Source organism: Chiloscyllium punctatum, chromosome 15 (assembly GCF_047496795.1).
Source record: "Chiloscyllium punctatum isolate Juve2018m chromosome 15, sChiPun1.3, whole genome shotgun sequence".
In the NCBI taxonomy this organism is placed as follows: Eukaryota; Metazoa; Chordata; class Chondrichthyes; order Orectolobiformes; family Hemiscylliidae; genus Chiloscyllium; species Chiloscyllium punctatum.
In genome coordinates this window covers 14,936,631-14,953,207 of record NC_092753.1, presented here as the reverse complement: position 1 = coordinate 14,953,207, position 16,577 = coordinate 14,936,631, and the positions used below count along the sequence as shown (strand labels likewise).

The 16,577-nt window shown below is 41.2% G+C and overlaps 1 protein-coding gene across 1 annotated transcript in view; it reads right to left on the bottom strand.

The window, feature by feature from the left end:
• Nucleotides 1-16,577, bottom strand: part of LOC140485955 (cilia- and flagella-associated protein 44) — a 226,664-nt gene that overhangs the window by 45,025 nt on the left and 165,062 nt on the right. Inside the window, exons 24-26 of the mRNA XM_072584397.1 lie at nt 16,217-16,388; nt 4,698-4,875; nt 2,435-2,881 (exon numbers count right to left, since the gene is read on the bottom strand). Of these exons, the coding sequence (XP_072440498.1) occupies nt 2,435-2,881; nt 4,698-4,875; nt 16,217-16,388 (797 nt within the window). The remainder of the gene's footprint in view (nt 1-2,434; nt 2,882-4,697; nt 4,876-16,216; nt 16,389-16,577) is intronic.

Here is a 16,577-nt window from a genome sequence, read left to right as displayed (position 1 = left end):
CTCCTGCACTTCAGTTTAAAATTATATTCCCTCACTACTTCATCAGGGGAATAGCTGGTCCTGTCTAACCTGACTATGCACCCCAATATTTTTATAGACCTTTGTCATGTCTCCCCTCAGCTTTCTTTGCCCTAAAGAAAACAACACAAGCCTATCCAGCCTCTCTTCTTAGCTGAAATGTTCTAACCCAGGCAACATCCTGGTGAAATACGTCTGCACCCCTGCCTGTGCAATCACATCATTCTGATAGTGCAGTGACCAGAACTCTACACAACACTCCAGTTATGGCCTAACCAATGTTCTGTACAGCTGCAACACAACCTCACTGTTTGTATAACCTATGCCTTGAATTATAAATGCAAGTGCCCCCTGTGAAGCACAGAATCCTTACAATGTTGAACCAGGCCATTTGGCCCATGGAGTCCACATCAACCCTCTGAAGAGCAGCCCATCTCAAGATCCCTCTGTTCTTCCGAGCTTCCTAGTGTCCTGCCATTCATTGAGCAGTCCCCTGTTATGTTATTTTATCCAAAGTGTATCATCTCAAACTTAACAGGGTTAAAATCTACATGCCACAGATCAACCCATTTGATTAGATTCCCTACAGTGTGGAAACAGGTCCTTTGGCCCAACCAGTCCACACTAACCCTCTGAAGAGTAACCCACCCAGACCCATTTCCCTCTGACTAATGCCCCTAACACTGTGGGCAATTTAGTATGGCCAATTCACCTGACCTGCACATCTTTGGACTGTGGGAGGAAACCCTCAGAGACACGGGGAGAATGTACAAACTCCATACAGTCACCCGAGACTGGAATCAAACCTGAGACCCTGGTGCTGTGAGGCAGCAGTACTAACCACTGAGCCACCGTGCCGCCCGTTGGACAACCCATCTGTATCTTCCGGTAACTGAGACCCTCTTCTTCACTATTAACCACTCAGACAATCTTTACGTCATCCAGAAACTGACTTATCACCCCACCCTACACTTTCATCTGCATCATTCATATATACAGTAAGTTCGTTTATAATATGATCGTTGCGTTCTTGTGCAATCCCGTGTTATAGAAAAATTGCGCTTTGGAAACAGTGCTTAAAGTGTTGGTGATGTAATCAGCCAACGAAGATTAAAAGTTTACAAACAGCATGCCCAAATAATCAATCACGTTACTGCAAATTCATCGTTATAGCAGAATGAAATGTATCATGAACAAGAGAGACCCAGCACTGATCCCTGTGATACGCCACTGCACACTGGGCTCCAGTCACACAAACAGCCTTTCTGTCACCACCCTCTGTCTCCAATGATTAAACCAATTTTGAATCCATCTTGCCAAATTACCCTGCTTTGCATGTGCTTTTACTTTCTTTATCAATTTCCCACATGAGGCCTTATCAAAGGCTTTACTAAACTCCATACAAATGACATAGAATGGCTACTGTGTGAAAACAGGCCCTTCGGCCCAACAAATCCACCCCGACCCTCCGAAGAGTAACCCACGCAGACCCTTGTTTCCTACTATACTACATTTACCCCAGACTAATGCGCGTAACCTACACATCCCTGAGCATCATGAGCAATTTAGCATGGCTAATTCACCCTAACCTGCACATCTTTGGATTGCGGAAGGAAACCAGAGCACCTGGAGGAAACAAACGCAGACACAGGAAGAATGTGTAAACTCCACACAGAGAGTCACCCGGGGCTGGCATCGAATCCAGTGTTAACCACTGAGCCACCTTGCTGCTCCAAATTGCAGTTGGTCACCTCCTCAAAAATTCTATCAATTCTTTAGACATAACCTCCTTCTGATAAAATCATACTGACTACCTTGATCAAACCTTGCCTCTCCAACTGGAAATGAACTCTGTCCTTCAGAATTTTCTCCAATAGTTACAGATAAGAGACTCACTGATTTTTCTTTTCTTGGTTTATCTCTTCTACCTTCTTGAAAAGTGGCACTGAATCAGCTGTCCTCCATCCTTCTGGCACATCCCCTATGGCCATAGCGTAATTAAAAATTTGGCTCAGAGCCCTTGTAATTTCCCCTTCCACAGCTACATGTCATACAACAAGAGCAATAATTTGCATGATCAGTTTTTGATTACTGCCAACATGTTATACCTTTAGCTCCAAGCGAGGAGTCAGTGGTCCAGCTGATATTCAGAGCTACATCTCCACATCACTAATCATTAACAGATAATGTTTAATATCATACTAATGCCAGTGTCAGTGTAAGGTTAAGAATATTCAGCATAGGTCAGGCAGACTTTGTTCTACATCATAAATATCAGTGGATGTTGTTTCAGACTCTCTGTAAAACTATCTGCTTTATAAAGGAGTCAAATTTACTTGGGTCAACTAAAACGCAATGCATGTTTATACTCAGATTAACATGTTACTCTCTGTCATCATCACCATCTACAACATACCTTCTGCAGCACTGCAGTTTGCAAATATAAACTGGTTTTATTTTCAATTATTTTGATTTCGACCTCTAGCGGTGATGGTCCGATTGCAAAATTGTCTCTGGTTGAAGCAATGTTTTGTTCTAATTGTTGGCTTGTGCTGGTTTCTGATATATTCAAAGTTTCAGATAATTTTGCTCCTTCACCAAGCTGTTCAGATATCTTCTTGTTGAAACCGTTTCTTTCCTTGAATTCCAGTAGTTTTTCGTGGTCATACTGGAACTTCTTCTCAGGCATTTCATCAGGGTACAGACTTGGGACAGTTGGAATGGGAAGACATTGTGAAGGATCAAGCTTGGTCTGTATCAACCTCAACTCCTCAGTAAGACTGGTGATTTGTTTAATAATATTGACTTTTGTGTCACGAAGATAAACCACCTTCTCACTCATTGCAACTTTAAGTTCATGAATCTATAAAAGATTTTTAAAACATCTTATTAGGTCATAGGATGCACATAGAATACTCTGATAACTGTGTTTGTACATATTGTGTAATTATCCAAACGTAGGATGACCACAAAAGCTGGGATATTGTATGAGTCATTAAACATGTCATATAAACATAAAAAATAGGAGTAGTAGTAGTCTGTTTGGCTCCTCGAGCCTGTTCTTCCATTCAATGTGATCATGGCTGATCATCAAACTCAGTACCCTGTTTCTGCTTTCTCCAAGTATCCGTTGATTTCTTTGGCCCTAAGAACTAATTTAACTCCCTTTTGAAACATTCACTATTCTGGCCTCAAACACCTCTTGAGACAGAAAACTTCAAAGGCTTACCACTCTCTGGGTGAAGAAATTTCTCATCTCCATCCCAAATGGCCAATCTGTATTATCAGTCTGTTACTCCTGAATCTGGACTCCCCAGTCATCAGCCTGTCTCATCCTGTTAGAATAATCTAGGTTTCTAATGAGATCCCCCTCATTTTCAACCTCAGTGAATACAGTCCTAGCTGATCCAGTCCCTCTTTGTATATCGGTCCTGCCATCCCAGTTCTTGTCAATTGCAAATCACAGGTTATAGGCATCCATCTCCCAGTGTGACTTCAGAAATATGCCAGATGATATAATTAAGTCCAATTGGCTATGACATTTAAGGGACACCCACAATTTAAAGCTGGTGCTAAGGCCTGACTAAAAACTGGTACTACTCATTTAAATTACAGAGTAAAAGAGATATGAAATATATAATTGTCACACTTAAAGGCTATATTATATCACATAATTAGCTCTGTATACATTTCTCAAAACTCTATATTTTGCACAGAAAAGATATCTTTAGCCACTTCAGTTAAAGCACAAGACAATATATACTTTTCCAATGAACCGTTGTCTCCTTTTGACGTTTAAGAAATTTACTGAAAATAAAAGTGCTACAGTGCTTTTAAAGAAAGCTCAACAAATTCTTGTATTGGGCGTAAGTTGTCACTTAGCTGAGATTGACTATGTGGGCAACCAAGTTGCCTGGACTTTGCTTTAGCCCAAGAGAAATCCCATAGTTTTCTTGAACTGGCCACAAATTTGTTCCGGCATATTTTGTCACTCTGAAATTGACATGACTATGACAGAGTGGGAAGATGTTTGCACAGTGCTTGAGATTGCAATGTTGACAGGAGATAAAGAGTTGATAAACTTGATAGACCTTCTCTTCTTTTCCTTTCAATAATTTTTGAGTTTTGTACTTAGATGCAATATTCCATTACAGTAAGAGGCCAGCACCAACAAGGAATATGGTCGGGGTTCAAAGGCGAAAAGGGTGTGAGGTTTTTCACACCTCAAAAATTATGGGGAGAAATCCCAAATGTGGAACCCATTTTTTTGAGGCAGGAAATCTAAGGTCAGACTAAAGATACACATAACAACAAAATTATAGTTTGGCAAACAGGGTGTGACAGTGTGATTAGAACTGTTTGCTAACATAGAGTGTAAGTACCAAGGCAATCGAGTCAAATGGTCAGCAGTTCATGCTGTTCCTGTTATGTGCAACTCTGCATTCAGAAGAAATTCCTTCTGTTGTCTTTGAACTCTATTGAGCTCCCTACAGCTCGGGATGCAAACACTATTAAATAATTCATCAAACCAGAATGTTCAGCCACTTTTTATCCTACTGGGAAAATAGACTATCCTAAAGTTCTAACTTAGGAGTACATTCAGTTCAACAGTAATCTACAAGCCCCTGTGGAAGAGGAGAACATGCACGATACACAATAAATTCCATGCAAGTACATACCGCCTCCTCGAGTCGAACAAGCTGGTTCCTTTTCTTTTCTGCATTAATACGCAGGTGTTCTGGCACAGTGTAGTCAGCAGCGGTCTTTAACTTGAAATCTCCCATATTTTCCTGAGCTTCCTTAATCGCTGCCACATCATTTGGATCTTCATAATTATCATCGGGTCTGCTCGCATGACTACAGAGAACAAAACAGGAGTGTAAATAATCCTTCAGTTGTTGACATTAGGCTTTTGACTTCTCACTCTACCCCTTCACCAACTAGAGGAACACTAGAACAGCTGGAGGCTAGGTAGCAGCTTGACTCTTTTCTATCAACCAACCATTATCATGGCAGACATGTATTTCAACCCATTCCATAAACCTTAACACTTTGACTAGCAAAGTCTTCAGAAACCAACCAACTGATGGAGAGAACTAAAGCTTCAGAACAGCCAGGGGTTGGATGCAAGCTCCCTTCATGGGAAGTATTCTAAAGAAACTGGGGTATGACCTTCAGGGACCCATTATTTTCTGTTTTTATGGACAACCATTTTAATTCATATCTATAGCAAGGAGCATCACAGAAGTATAGATCGACATTGAAACAAAGCTGATAATATTGTAGGAGACTAAAAGTCTAGTGAAGGAGTTTTCAACAGCCTTTTAGGGGAGAAGAAAGGGGAAACTCTTGGGAAGATGGCCACAACTTAGGCAGCATCCGAGGAGCAGGAGGATCAATGTTTCGGGCATAATTCCTGCTGAAGGGCTTTTACCCGAACCGTCGATATTTCCTGTCCTCGGATACTGCCTGATCTGCTGTGCTTTTCCAGCACCACTCCAGTCTTGTCTCCACTGTTTTCACTCTCCTCTCCAGACAGAGTCTGCGTAATTAATAATAGAAAATATGGAAATAACAGATGAACAACATTTTTTCCTGACCTACACTGCAGTGCATATGAGTAACATCCCTGAAACTGTAAATCAGAATTTTAAAAGGGGTAAAGAATTTTAACAATTACCTGGAAGATGGTGCTGAGAAAATTAATAGAACTTAATTCCAACAAGTCTCTTGGTCCTTTTTACTTTATGGAGAAAGTGAGGACTGCAGATGCTGGAGGTCAGAGCTGAAAATGTGTTGCTGGAAAAGCGCAGCAGGTCAGGGAAGAAGGGCTCATGCCTGAAACGTCGATTCTCCTGCTCCTTGGATGCTGCCTGACTTGCTGTGCTTTTCCAGCAACACATTTTCAGCCCTTTTTACTTTATTCATTGATAGGATGTGGGCATCATTGGCTAGGGCAACATTTGTTGCCTAACCCTAATTGCCCTTGAGAAGATGCTGGTGAGATGCCTCTTCAACAGTTGCAGCTCATTTGGTTTGGGAGATCTATAACAGCATGATTTTGGCCCAGTGACATTGCAGGAATGAGAATATATTTCTAAGTCAGAGTGGTAAATGGCTTGGAGGGGAACTTGCGAGTGATAGTGTTCCCATGGATTGATGAACTTTATCTAAGATATTAAAATATATGACTGCTGACATAGTAGAGGTATTTGTTTTAATTTTCCAAAATTCAATAGATTCTGGACAGATTGGAAAATCAATAATGAGATTCCTCTAATCTAATTAAAAAAGGAAAGAGTCAGGACACAGGACAATACAGGCCAGTTAATCTAACATCTGTCATAACAATAATGTTGGAATCTCCTATTAAGCATGCCAGAGCAGAGCACCTGGAAAATCTTAAAACAATCAAAATCAATATGATTTTGTGGAAGGGAAATTGTGTTTGACTAACTTAGCTAGCAATGTAGATAAAGAGAAACCTGTGCAATATACAGTATTTAGAAGGCATTTGCCACACTGCCACATCAAAACTTACCCTGCAAAATAAGAGATCATGGTATTGATGATAACAAATTAGCAAAGATAGAAGATAGGTCATGTTGCAGCTGTACAGTACATTGGTTAGGCCACTTTTGGAGTACTGCATTCAATTTTGGTCCCTGGTATAGGAAAGATGTTGTGAAACTTTGAAGATTTACAAGGATATTGCCAGGGTTGGAAGGTTTGAGCTAAAGGGAGAGGCTCAGTAGGCTGGGGCTATTTTCCCTGGAGCATTGGAGGCTGAGGGGTGACCTTATAGTGGTTTATAAAATCATGAGGGGCATGGATGAGGTGAATAGCCAAGGTCTTTTTTCCTAGGGTAGGTGAGTCCAAAACTGGAGAGTATAGGTTTAAGGTGAGAGAGGAAACATTTAAGAGGGACATAAGGGGCAACTTATTCATATAGAGATTGTGGTGCATGTACAGAATGAACTGCCAGAGATAGTGGTGGAAGCTGGTACAATTATAACATTTAAAAGGCATTTGGATGGGTGTATGAATAGAAAGAGTTTAGAAGGATATGGGCCAAATGCTGGCAAATTGGACTAGATTTTTAGTTGGCATAGAGGAGTTGGACCAAAAGGTCTGTTTTCATGCCATATATCTTTATGATTCCATGACTCTATTAGTAAGCAACAAGTGGGCATAAATAGGTTATTTTTGGACTGGCAACACATGATCAATGTGCCACTGGTAGCAGTGTTATGACTTCCATTAGTGAGAACTTAGATAAATCATTTGAATGCAGGGACTGAATGTATGGGGTTTATAAATTTGCTGATGATACAAAGAGAAGTAAAAAAGTAAAATTACATGGTCACTTTCAAAAGGATGTTTTGTCTTATAAAAGAGATTAGAACCGGTTGTGGTGGGTGTCACAGTTTAAAAATAACAGGTCTACCATTTAGGATAGATAAAGGAGGAATTTTCCCTCTAAACAAGTCATGACTCTTTGGGACCCATTTCCCACAGAGCAGTGGAGGCAGGGTAAGTGATTATTTTAACACAATGGTAGATTGGTTCCCTTATTCCTGAAAATTTAAAGGTGATCAAGAGTAAGAAGAAAAATGAAATTGAAACTACAATCAGATTGGTGACGATGTTGTCAACTGATTGAGCAGCTGAAAGGCCTAATGCAGCTCGTACTATATATGCTTATATGCACAATGCACAAGTAGATTGGAAGAACGAGAGAAAGTCAGACAAAAATATAAAATCGGACAGGCAAAGTTTCTTCAGGAATTTAGAAAGAAAAGTTAACAAAGTAAGTGTTTGTCCTATAGGAAATGAGTCCAGGGAAGTATTAGTGCAAGATAAGGAAGTAGCAGATAAAATGAACAGTGGGTGGCACAGTGGTTAGCACTGCTGCCTCACAGTGCCAGAGACCCGGGTTCAATTCCCGCCTCAGGCGACTCTCTGTGTGGAGTTTGCACATTCTCCCCGTGGGTTTCCTCCGGGTGCTCCGGTTTCCTCCCACAATCCAAAAATGTGCAGGTTAGGTGAATTGGCCATGCTAAATTGCCTGTAGTGTTAGTTGAAGGGGTAAATGTAGGAGTATGGGTTTGGGTGGTATATGCTTCGGCGGGTCGGTGTGGACTTGTTGGGCCGAAGGGCATGTTTCCACACTGTAAGTAATCTAATAATCTGTATCAATCTTCCCTCATCTTCTGCCTCAGGAGCTTACAACCATATGCGTTATCATAGAATTCACCAGCTTCCAAATCTCCCCATCCTCCCATCTCATCCCAGGCCCAGCCCTCTCTCTCCACCCCACCCCACCCCCTTAACCTGACCCTACCTGTGAACCTTCCTTCCCACCTATGTGTCCCACCCTTCACACTGACCAATCATAGCAAACTCTGACCTGCATCTACCTATCACCATTCCATCCACCTTTCCCCCAGCTCCGCCCTCCCACCCCATTTATTTCTCAGCCCCCTTCCTCTTCCCCCCCCCCCATCCTGATGAAAGGTTCTTACCTGAAACATTGACTCCCCTTCTCCTCTGATGCTGCTTGACCTATTGTGCTTTTTCCAGCTTGTCTTTATCTACTCTGACCCTCCAGAATCTGCAGTTCTCACTAATAGCAAGTATTCAAGAAAGCAAATAAAATATTATTGTTTATTGCAAGAGAAACTTAGTGAAAGAGTAGGGAGGTGATGGTTCAGTGATTTATCATACTGGTGAGACCTAAACTGTATAGCACTAGTTACTGTACTTACTGTACTGACTTGTTGGAAGTTGTTCAAGGAAGTTTACTCGACTAATACCTGGAAGAGCGGATTGCCTTGTAAGAAAAGGTTAGACAGACTAGGCCTGTATCCTCTGGAGTTTAGAAGTGTCAGAGGTGACTTAATTTAAATATATAAGATCATGAGGGGGATCTGACCAGGTGGATGATGAAAGGAAGAATCTAGACTTAGGAGTCATTGTTTAAGAATAAGAGGTCATCCATTTCAGACAGAGATGGGTGGGGGTTGGTGAAGATTTCTTAGTAAGGTTGAGAACCTTTGGAATTCTCTTCCCCAAGCATTAAAGTTTAGTTATTCATGTGTAGGATGTGGGTGTTGCTGGCTAGCCAGCATTTAATGTCCATTTGTGGTTGCCCTTGAGAAGGTGGTGGTGAGCTGCCTTCTTGAACCACTGCAGTCCACCTACTGTGAGTTAACCCACAATGGCATTAGGGAAGGAATTCCAAGATTTTGACCCAGAGACAATGAAGGAACAGCCAAATATTTCCAAGTCAGAATGGTGTGTAGCTTGGAGGGTTACCTGCAAGTGGTGGTGGTCCCATATATCTGCTGCCCTTGTCCTTCTAGATGGAAATGGTCGTGGGTTTGGAAGGTGCTGTCTGAGGATCTTTGGTGAATTTGGCATTGCATCTTGTAGATAGTATATACTCCTGCTACTGAGCGTCCATGGGGGAGAAAATGAATGCTTGTGGCTGTAGTACCAAGCAAGCAGGCTACTTTGTCTGGCTGGTGTCAAGCTTCTTGAGTGTTGTTGGGCCTCACTCATCCAGGCAAATAGGGAGTATTCTATCATACTCCTGACTTGTAGCTTTTAGATGGTGGACAGGCTTTAAAGAGTCAGAAAGTGAGTTACTCGCTGCAGTATTCTTAGCTTCTGACCTGCTCTTGTTTATGGTTGAAATCAGGTCAGCCATGATCTTATTAAATGGCAGATTCAGAGTCAAAGGGTCAATAGCCTGTTCTTGTTCCTTGTTTGTATGTGCAATGCAATTTGAGAGAGCACTTAAGAATTAATCACAATGTCCTAGGCCTGTGATCAGATATAAATCAGATAATTTAAGGACAGCAGTTTCTTTCCCTGAAGGACAGTGGACCAGACTGATTTTTGTACAAGAATCTAGTATTTTATTGATACCAATGGTGATACTAGTTTTTATATCAAGCTTAATTAACTGATTACAAAATCTCCAGCTGTTATGATGAGAATTAAATTCTTAACCTTGTGATTACATATCCAGACCACTGGTGTAGTGGAATAATCACATTGCTATCATAGCAGGTGCTTACTCTCGCAGAATTTAATCTGAGTTTGTAAAATAAGATGTTAGCAGAGTATGTGTGATACTGGGATAATTCTGAGAATGTGCCTAATTAAGCACAGTGTGGTAAGCTCAGTGCTAAATCTTTAATGCTGTGATAGCCGCTTTTGCAATGAAAGTGTGTATATTGAGGTCTGCAGCACAGTCATAAGTTCTTTGGAGTTTATTCAGACTACTGTCACTGAGTCTGAAGGTATCAGATTAGAGTTGGCTATCTCCAGCTGGTGAATTTGAAATATCCATTTCTGTGTCCTCTAATGTTCAAAATTTGCCAGAGGATAAGATGATCACAGAGTCATTTCAATAATACCTTCATTGGCACCTTTTGGCAAATTCATTATCTTAATAGCAAAATACTGTCATGAATGATGAGAATGGATGATACCTAGTCATGTTGAAAGCACATGAAGAAGCTCAATATTTATTTACATGTAATTCCATTAATCATCCATCGCTTATCATTTAATACAAACCAATTACTAAAAAGGAAAGCAACTGTTACCAATTCAATCATTACAACAACACTAATTCCCATCTACACATCAACATGAACGGAGCAAATCAGCACAAGACTTCAGTGGTACATGATCAAATAAGAGCATGAACAGGAGTAGGCCATTCAGACCATCAAGGCTGCCCAAGCATTCAATACATCAGGTGACCAAACATTTCAATACATTTTACTCACCTTATCCCCATAAACCCATATGCCAGCTAATCAGAAAACTATCAATCTCCGCTTTAAATATACTCATTTTTTGTTGGGGACACATTCAAAAAAAAAGTCCGTCAAACGTAATTTCCCATTTGCTGAATATGCCCAATCAGATCATTGCCAACTGGTGTATGTTTATCCTACTAAATACAACAGATTCTAGGAGGAGGTGAGGACTGCAGATGCTGGAGAGTGTAGTGCTAGAAAAGCTCAGCAAATAACAGATTCTAGTATTTTTCATACTACTGATAAAGTGCTAACAGATTTGTGGTCCCTGGTTTCTCTCTTTTTTTCTTAAATAGTGGGCTGACGATTGCTACTTTCTGGTTTGCAGGAATCATTCCACAATCTATAGAATATCACCCATGCGTTGACAATCTCAAAAACCACCTCCACTTCAACATTCTGGGTCTGCAGATCATCAGATCCTGGGGATTTAACATGTTTCAGCCCCATTAATCTCTCCAATACAATTGTTTTAAGAACGCTAATTTCCTTCAACTCCTTATTCTCCTAAGACACTTAATCTTTAGTTCTGGGAGATTTCTGGTATCTTCCTCATAGAAAACAGACACAAATGAATAATTTAGCTTCTCTACCATTTCTCTATTTCCAATTATAAATCCTCCTGACTTTGTCCATAATGGATGCACATTCGTTTTATATAACTATTGCAGCTTTTTACAGTCTATGTTTTTTGATAGATTGCATTCATATTCGAGTTTCCTTTTCCTTGTCAGTTTCTTGGTCCTCCTTTGCTGTATTCTATACACCTCCCATTCATCAAAATTACAACCTTGACTAGCAACTTTACAAGCCTTGTCTATGAACTTTCCACAATTCTGGTCTTCCTTTGTTAATTGCAGTTTACTGACTTTTCTTTTAAAAAAAAACAAGGGTTTTTTGCATTTTAAAGAATGCATAGTTTCTGTAAATCAGTCTTATTTCATTAAAGACTGCACATTGCCAATGTGCAGTCATGCCTTTTATTGTATTTCCTCAATCCACCTCAGCTAATTGTGCCTCATTCCTTCATAATAGCCCTTGTTCAAATTTAATTCAGAATAAACTACCTCGCAGTCAAAATGTAAAATTCTACCATTTTGTGTTCACTCATCCCTAAACGTTCTTTTCCAATAGGGTTGTTAATTAGCCCTTTTTCATTCCATAATACCAGATCGAAAGTAGCATGTCCTCTTTCTGCCTCTTCAGCATACTGCTCTAGAAAACCATTCCTAAGATACTCTAGAAACCTTTCTACCACAGCTTTAGACCTTAATTGGTTTCCCCAGTCTACATGCAGATTTAAGTCACCCATGAATACTATGTTGTCCATTCTACACAGTCCTCTCAACTTCTAATTAATACCACACCACACACTACCACTGCTATTTGGTGGCCTATAGGTAGTTGCAACCAATGTCTGCTGTCCCTTGCTGTTTCTTAGCATCAAACAGATTCCACACATTTTGTTGTTATGATCTGGGATCCATTCTCACCAATGTACTGATCCCATCCCTTATTACCAGAGCAGCTCCACCTCCTTGCCTCTCCTTCTTAAATGTCAAATATTCTTTAATATTCAGTTTCCATTCGTGGTCACCATCCAGCCATATTTCTGTAACAGCAATTAGATCATAGCTACTTATATCTACTTGTGTCTTTAGATTGTCAGTTCTTGTTGTGAATGTTGTAGCACTCAGATCAAGTGCCTTTTGAAATCATTCCACTTTAGGAATGTATTCAATGCTCAGCTCAGTTTCTCCTCTTTTCTAGCTTCCCCAGCATCTTTTCAATTTCCTGTTACCAACTTATTTCCTTCCAATTGTTACCTTCACAGTTTCCTATCCCATGACAGGCTAGATTAAATCCACCCCAACAGTATTGGCAAGAAAGGATATCAGTCCCAGTTCTGTTAAGATGTAAATTGTTCTGTTTGTATAGGTCCCATCCGCCCCAATACCAATTCCTCAGAAATCTGATGCTCTTCTTCCTACACCAGTTCTCCAGTATATTTTCAACCAATCATTCTTATGATCACTGCACACAGCACTGGGAACAATCCTGGAATGACTACTCTTGAGATCCTTGGTGACTCAGTGCTTAGCATTGCTAGCTCACAGTGCCAGGGATCCAAGTCTAATTCCAGCCTTGGGAGAATGTCTGTCTGTGTGGAGTCTGCATATTTCGCCGTGTATGCATGGCCTTCTGTTTCTTCCCACAATCCAAAATTGTGCAGGTTAGGTGGAATGGGCAAGCTAAATTGCCTGTAATGCCCAGGCTAGCCACGGTAAATGCAGGGCTGTGGGAATAAGGTGAGGTGGCTAGGACTGGGTGGGATGCTCTTCGGAGGGTCAGCGCAGACCCAATGCACCTGTACAAGACCAATGTCTTGTACACGTGCAACATGGCATACCAACTATACTCAATGCATTGGCCAATGAAGACAAGCACACCAAACGCTTTCTTCACCACTGTATCTGCTTGCAACACCACTTTCAAGGAACAATGAACCTGCACCACTAGGTCACTCTGTTCAACAACACCCTGCAGAACCCAGCCATGAACTGTAGGGCGCATGTGTTTTTTAATTTTGTTCCTAAATCCCTGAAATCAGTTTTCCAGACCTTAACCCTATTCCTATCTATGTCATTGGCACCAATGTAGGCCGCGATTTCTGGCTGATCTCCCTCCCCCAGAAGGAGTTCCTGCAGTAGCTCCATGATATCCTTGACCCTGACACTTGGGAGGTAACATACTCTCCTGACATCACATTTAATGCCATGTAAACTCCTGTGTGATCCTCTGAATATGGAAACCCCTATAACTGTGCTCTTCCATTCCTGTTCCTCTGTACAGTCAAATTGTCTATGGTGCCACGGATTTAGTTCTGGCTGCCACTCTTGTGAGGAAACCATCGTCCTCACTACTTTCCAAAATGGAAAACAATTAGCAAATAGAATCTGATATGAAACACATTGCAAAATAATAGAACAGAGGATTAAGAGTTTGGTAAATATTGAGTTTTTTTATTCTTTCATGAAATGTTTATATTGCTGTCAAGGCAGTTGCCATTCCCTTAACTGTCTTAAACTTTGTAACTTGCTTGGCCATTTTCGAGAACAGTCAAGAGCCAACCTCACTGCTGTGGGTCTGGAGTCTCTTGTTGGTTAGAGTAGTAAAGATTGCAGATTTCCTTCTCTAAAGGGTGAATTAGATGCAATTTTACAACAGATAGGCCTTGTGGTCCAACTCATCCATGCCGCCAGGTTTCCAAAACTGAACTAGCCCCATCTACCTGCTTTTGGCCCAGATCCCTTAAACCTTTCTTACACATGTACCTGTCCAAACGTTTTTTAAGTATCATAATTGTACTCACCTCTACCACTTCCTCTGGCAGCTCATTCTACACATGCACAATCCTCTGTGTGAAAAAGTTGGCCTTCAAGTCCCTTTTAAATCTTTCCTCTCTCACCTTAAACCTCTGCCTTCTAGCTTTGGATTCTCTTATCCATAGAAAAAGACCTTCGCTATTCACCCTATCTATGCCCCTCATGATTTTATAAACCTCTATAAGGTCACCCCTCAGCCTCCAACGCTCCAGGGAAAGCAGTCCCAACCCTATCCTACCTTTCCCTATAACTCAAACTCTCCAGTCGTGGCAACATCCTCGGGAATTTTTTTGTGTATTATCTAGTTTAATAACATCCTTCCTCTAGCAGGGCAAACAGAATTGTACGCAGTTTTTTAAAAGTGGCCTCACCAATGTCTTGTACAGGTGCAACATGGCATACCAACTATACTCAATGCATTGGCCAATGAAGACAAGCACACCAAACACTTTCTTCACCACTGTGTCTGCTTGCAACACCACTTTCAAGGAACAATGAACCTGCACCACTAGGTCACTCTGTTCAACAACACCCTGCAGAACCCAGCCATGAACTGTGTAAATCCTGGTCACCATTACTGAGACTAGTTATATTCCAGGTTTATTAATTGCATTCATAGTCATAGACTCATAGAGACTTACAGCATGGAAACAGACCCTTCAATCCAACCTGTCCATGCCGACCAGATATCCCAACCCAGTCTAGTCCCACCTGCCAGCACCCGGCCCATATCTTTCCAAACCCTTCCTATTCATATACCCATCCAAATGCCTCTTAAATGTTGCAATTGTACCAGCCTCCACCACATCCTCTGGCAGCTCATTCCATACCTGTACCACCCTCTGTGTGAAAAAGTTGCCCCTTAGGTCTCTTTTACATCTTTCCCCTCTCATCCTGAACCTATGCCCTCTACTTCTGGACTCCCTGACCCCAGGGCAAAGACTTTGCCTATTTACTCTATCCATGCCCCTCCATAATTTTATAAACCTCTATAAGGTCACCCCTCCGCCTCCGACGCTCCAGGGAAAACAGCCCCAGCCTGTTCAGCCTCTCCCTATAGCTCAAATCCTCCAACCCTGGCAACATCCTTGTAAATCTTTTCTGAACCCTTTCAAGTTTCACAACATCTTTCCGATAGGAAGGAGACCAGAATTGCATGCAATATTCCAACAGTGGCCTAACCAATATCCTGTACAGCCGCAACATGACCTCCCAACTCCTGTACTCAATACTCTGGCCAATAAAGGAAAGCATACCAAACACCTTCTTCACTATCCTATCTACCTGCGACTCCACTTTCAAGGTGCTATTAACCTGCACTCCAAGGTTTCTTTGTTCAGCAACACTCCCTAGGACCTTACCATTAAGTGTATAAGTCCTGCTAAGATTTACTTTCCCAAAATGCAGCACCTCGCATTTATCTGAATTAAACTCCATCTGCCACTTCTCAGCCCATTGGCCCATCTGGTCAAGATCCTGTTGTAATCTGAGGTTACCCTCTTCGCTGTCCACTACACCTCCAATTTTGGTGTCATCTGCGAATTTACTAAGTGTACCTCTTATGCTCACATCCAAATCATTTATGTAAATGACAAAAAGTCAAGAACCCAGCACCGATCCTTGTGGCACTCCACTGGTCACAGGCCTCCAGTCTGAAGGATTTGAACTCACGTGCCTGGAGCATTACACTGAGCGACTGGATTATATAACCACCACACCATCACCTACCCCATTAAGAAGCATCTTAAAAAAGGGCAGTTAAGTTAAGAGATGGAAAGGTTCAGGGAGGGAGTTCCAGAGTTTAGGACCCAGGTGGTTGAAGACATGTCCACCAATGTTGGAATTAAGGAAATCAAGGAGTAACATGGAATACACCAACAAGTCTATATATTTTACAGACCTGCTTTCTTTAATACCCTCATAGAAAAGCAAAAATATTTAAATAGTTTAAAGAAACAAAGAAAAAACCCTCACAGCTGTTTCCATTCGTTTTTCCTCTGGTCAATTTTGATTTTTGCTTTCTCTGAATTGTTTATCAGTCTTTCAACTTGCCGCAATCCAGCAGTCACTTTTGCTTGTGGATGTTGTGTACCTTTCAACAGATGGACATCCAGGTCCTGTTCTGCAGTCTCTTCCTTATCAATGCCTAAAGGAGAGAGAGCAGTGATTAATCAGAAATTAAGTTGTTGTACCCATTCTTTCATGCAAAAGCTGCAACTGAAAACGTAGGATCTCATTAACAGCAAATCACAAGGCCTTCAGTGGTAATAGAACATAGAACATAGAACAGGACAGCACAGAACAGGCCCTTCAGTCCACCATGTTGTGCTGACCA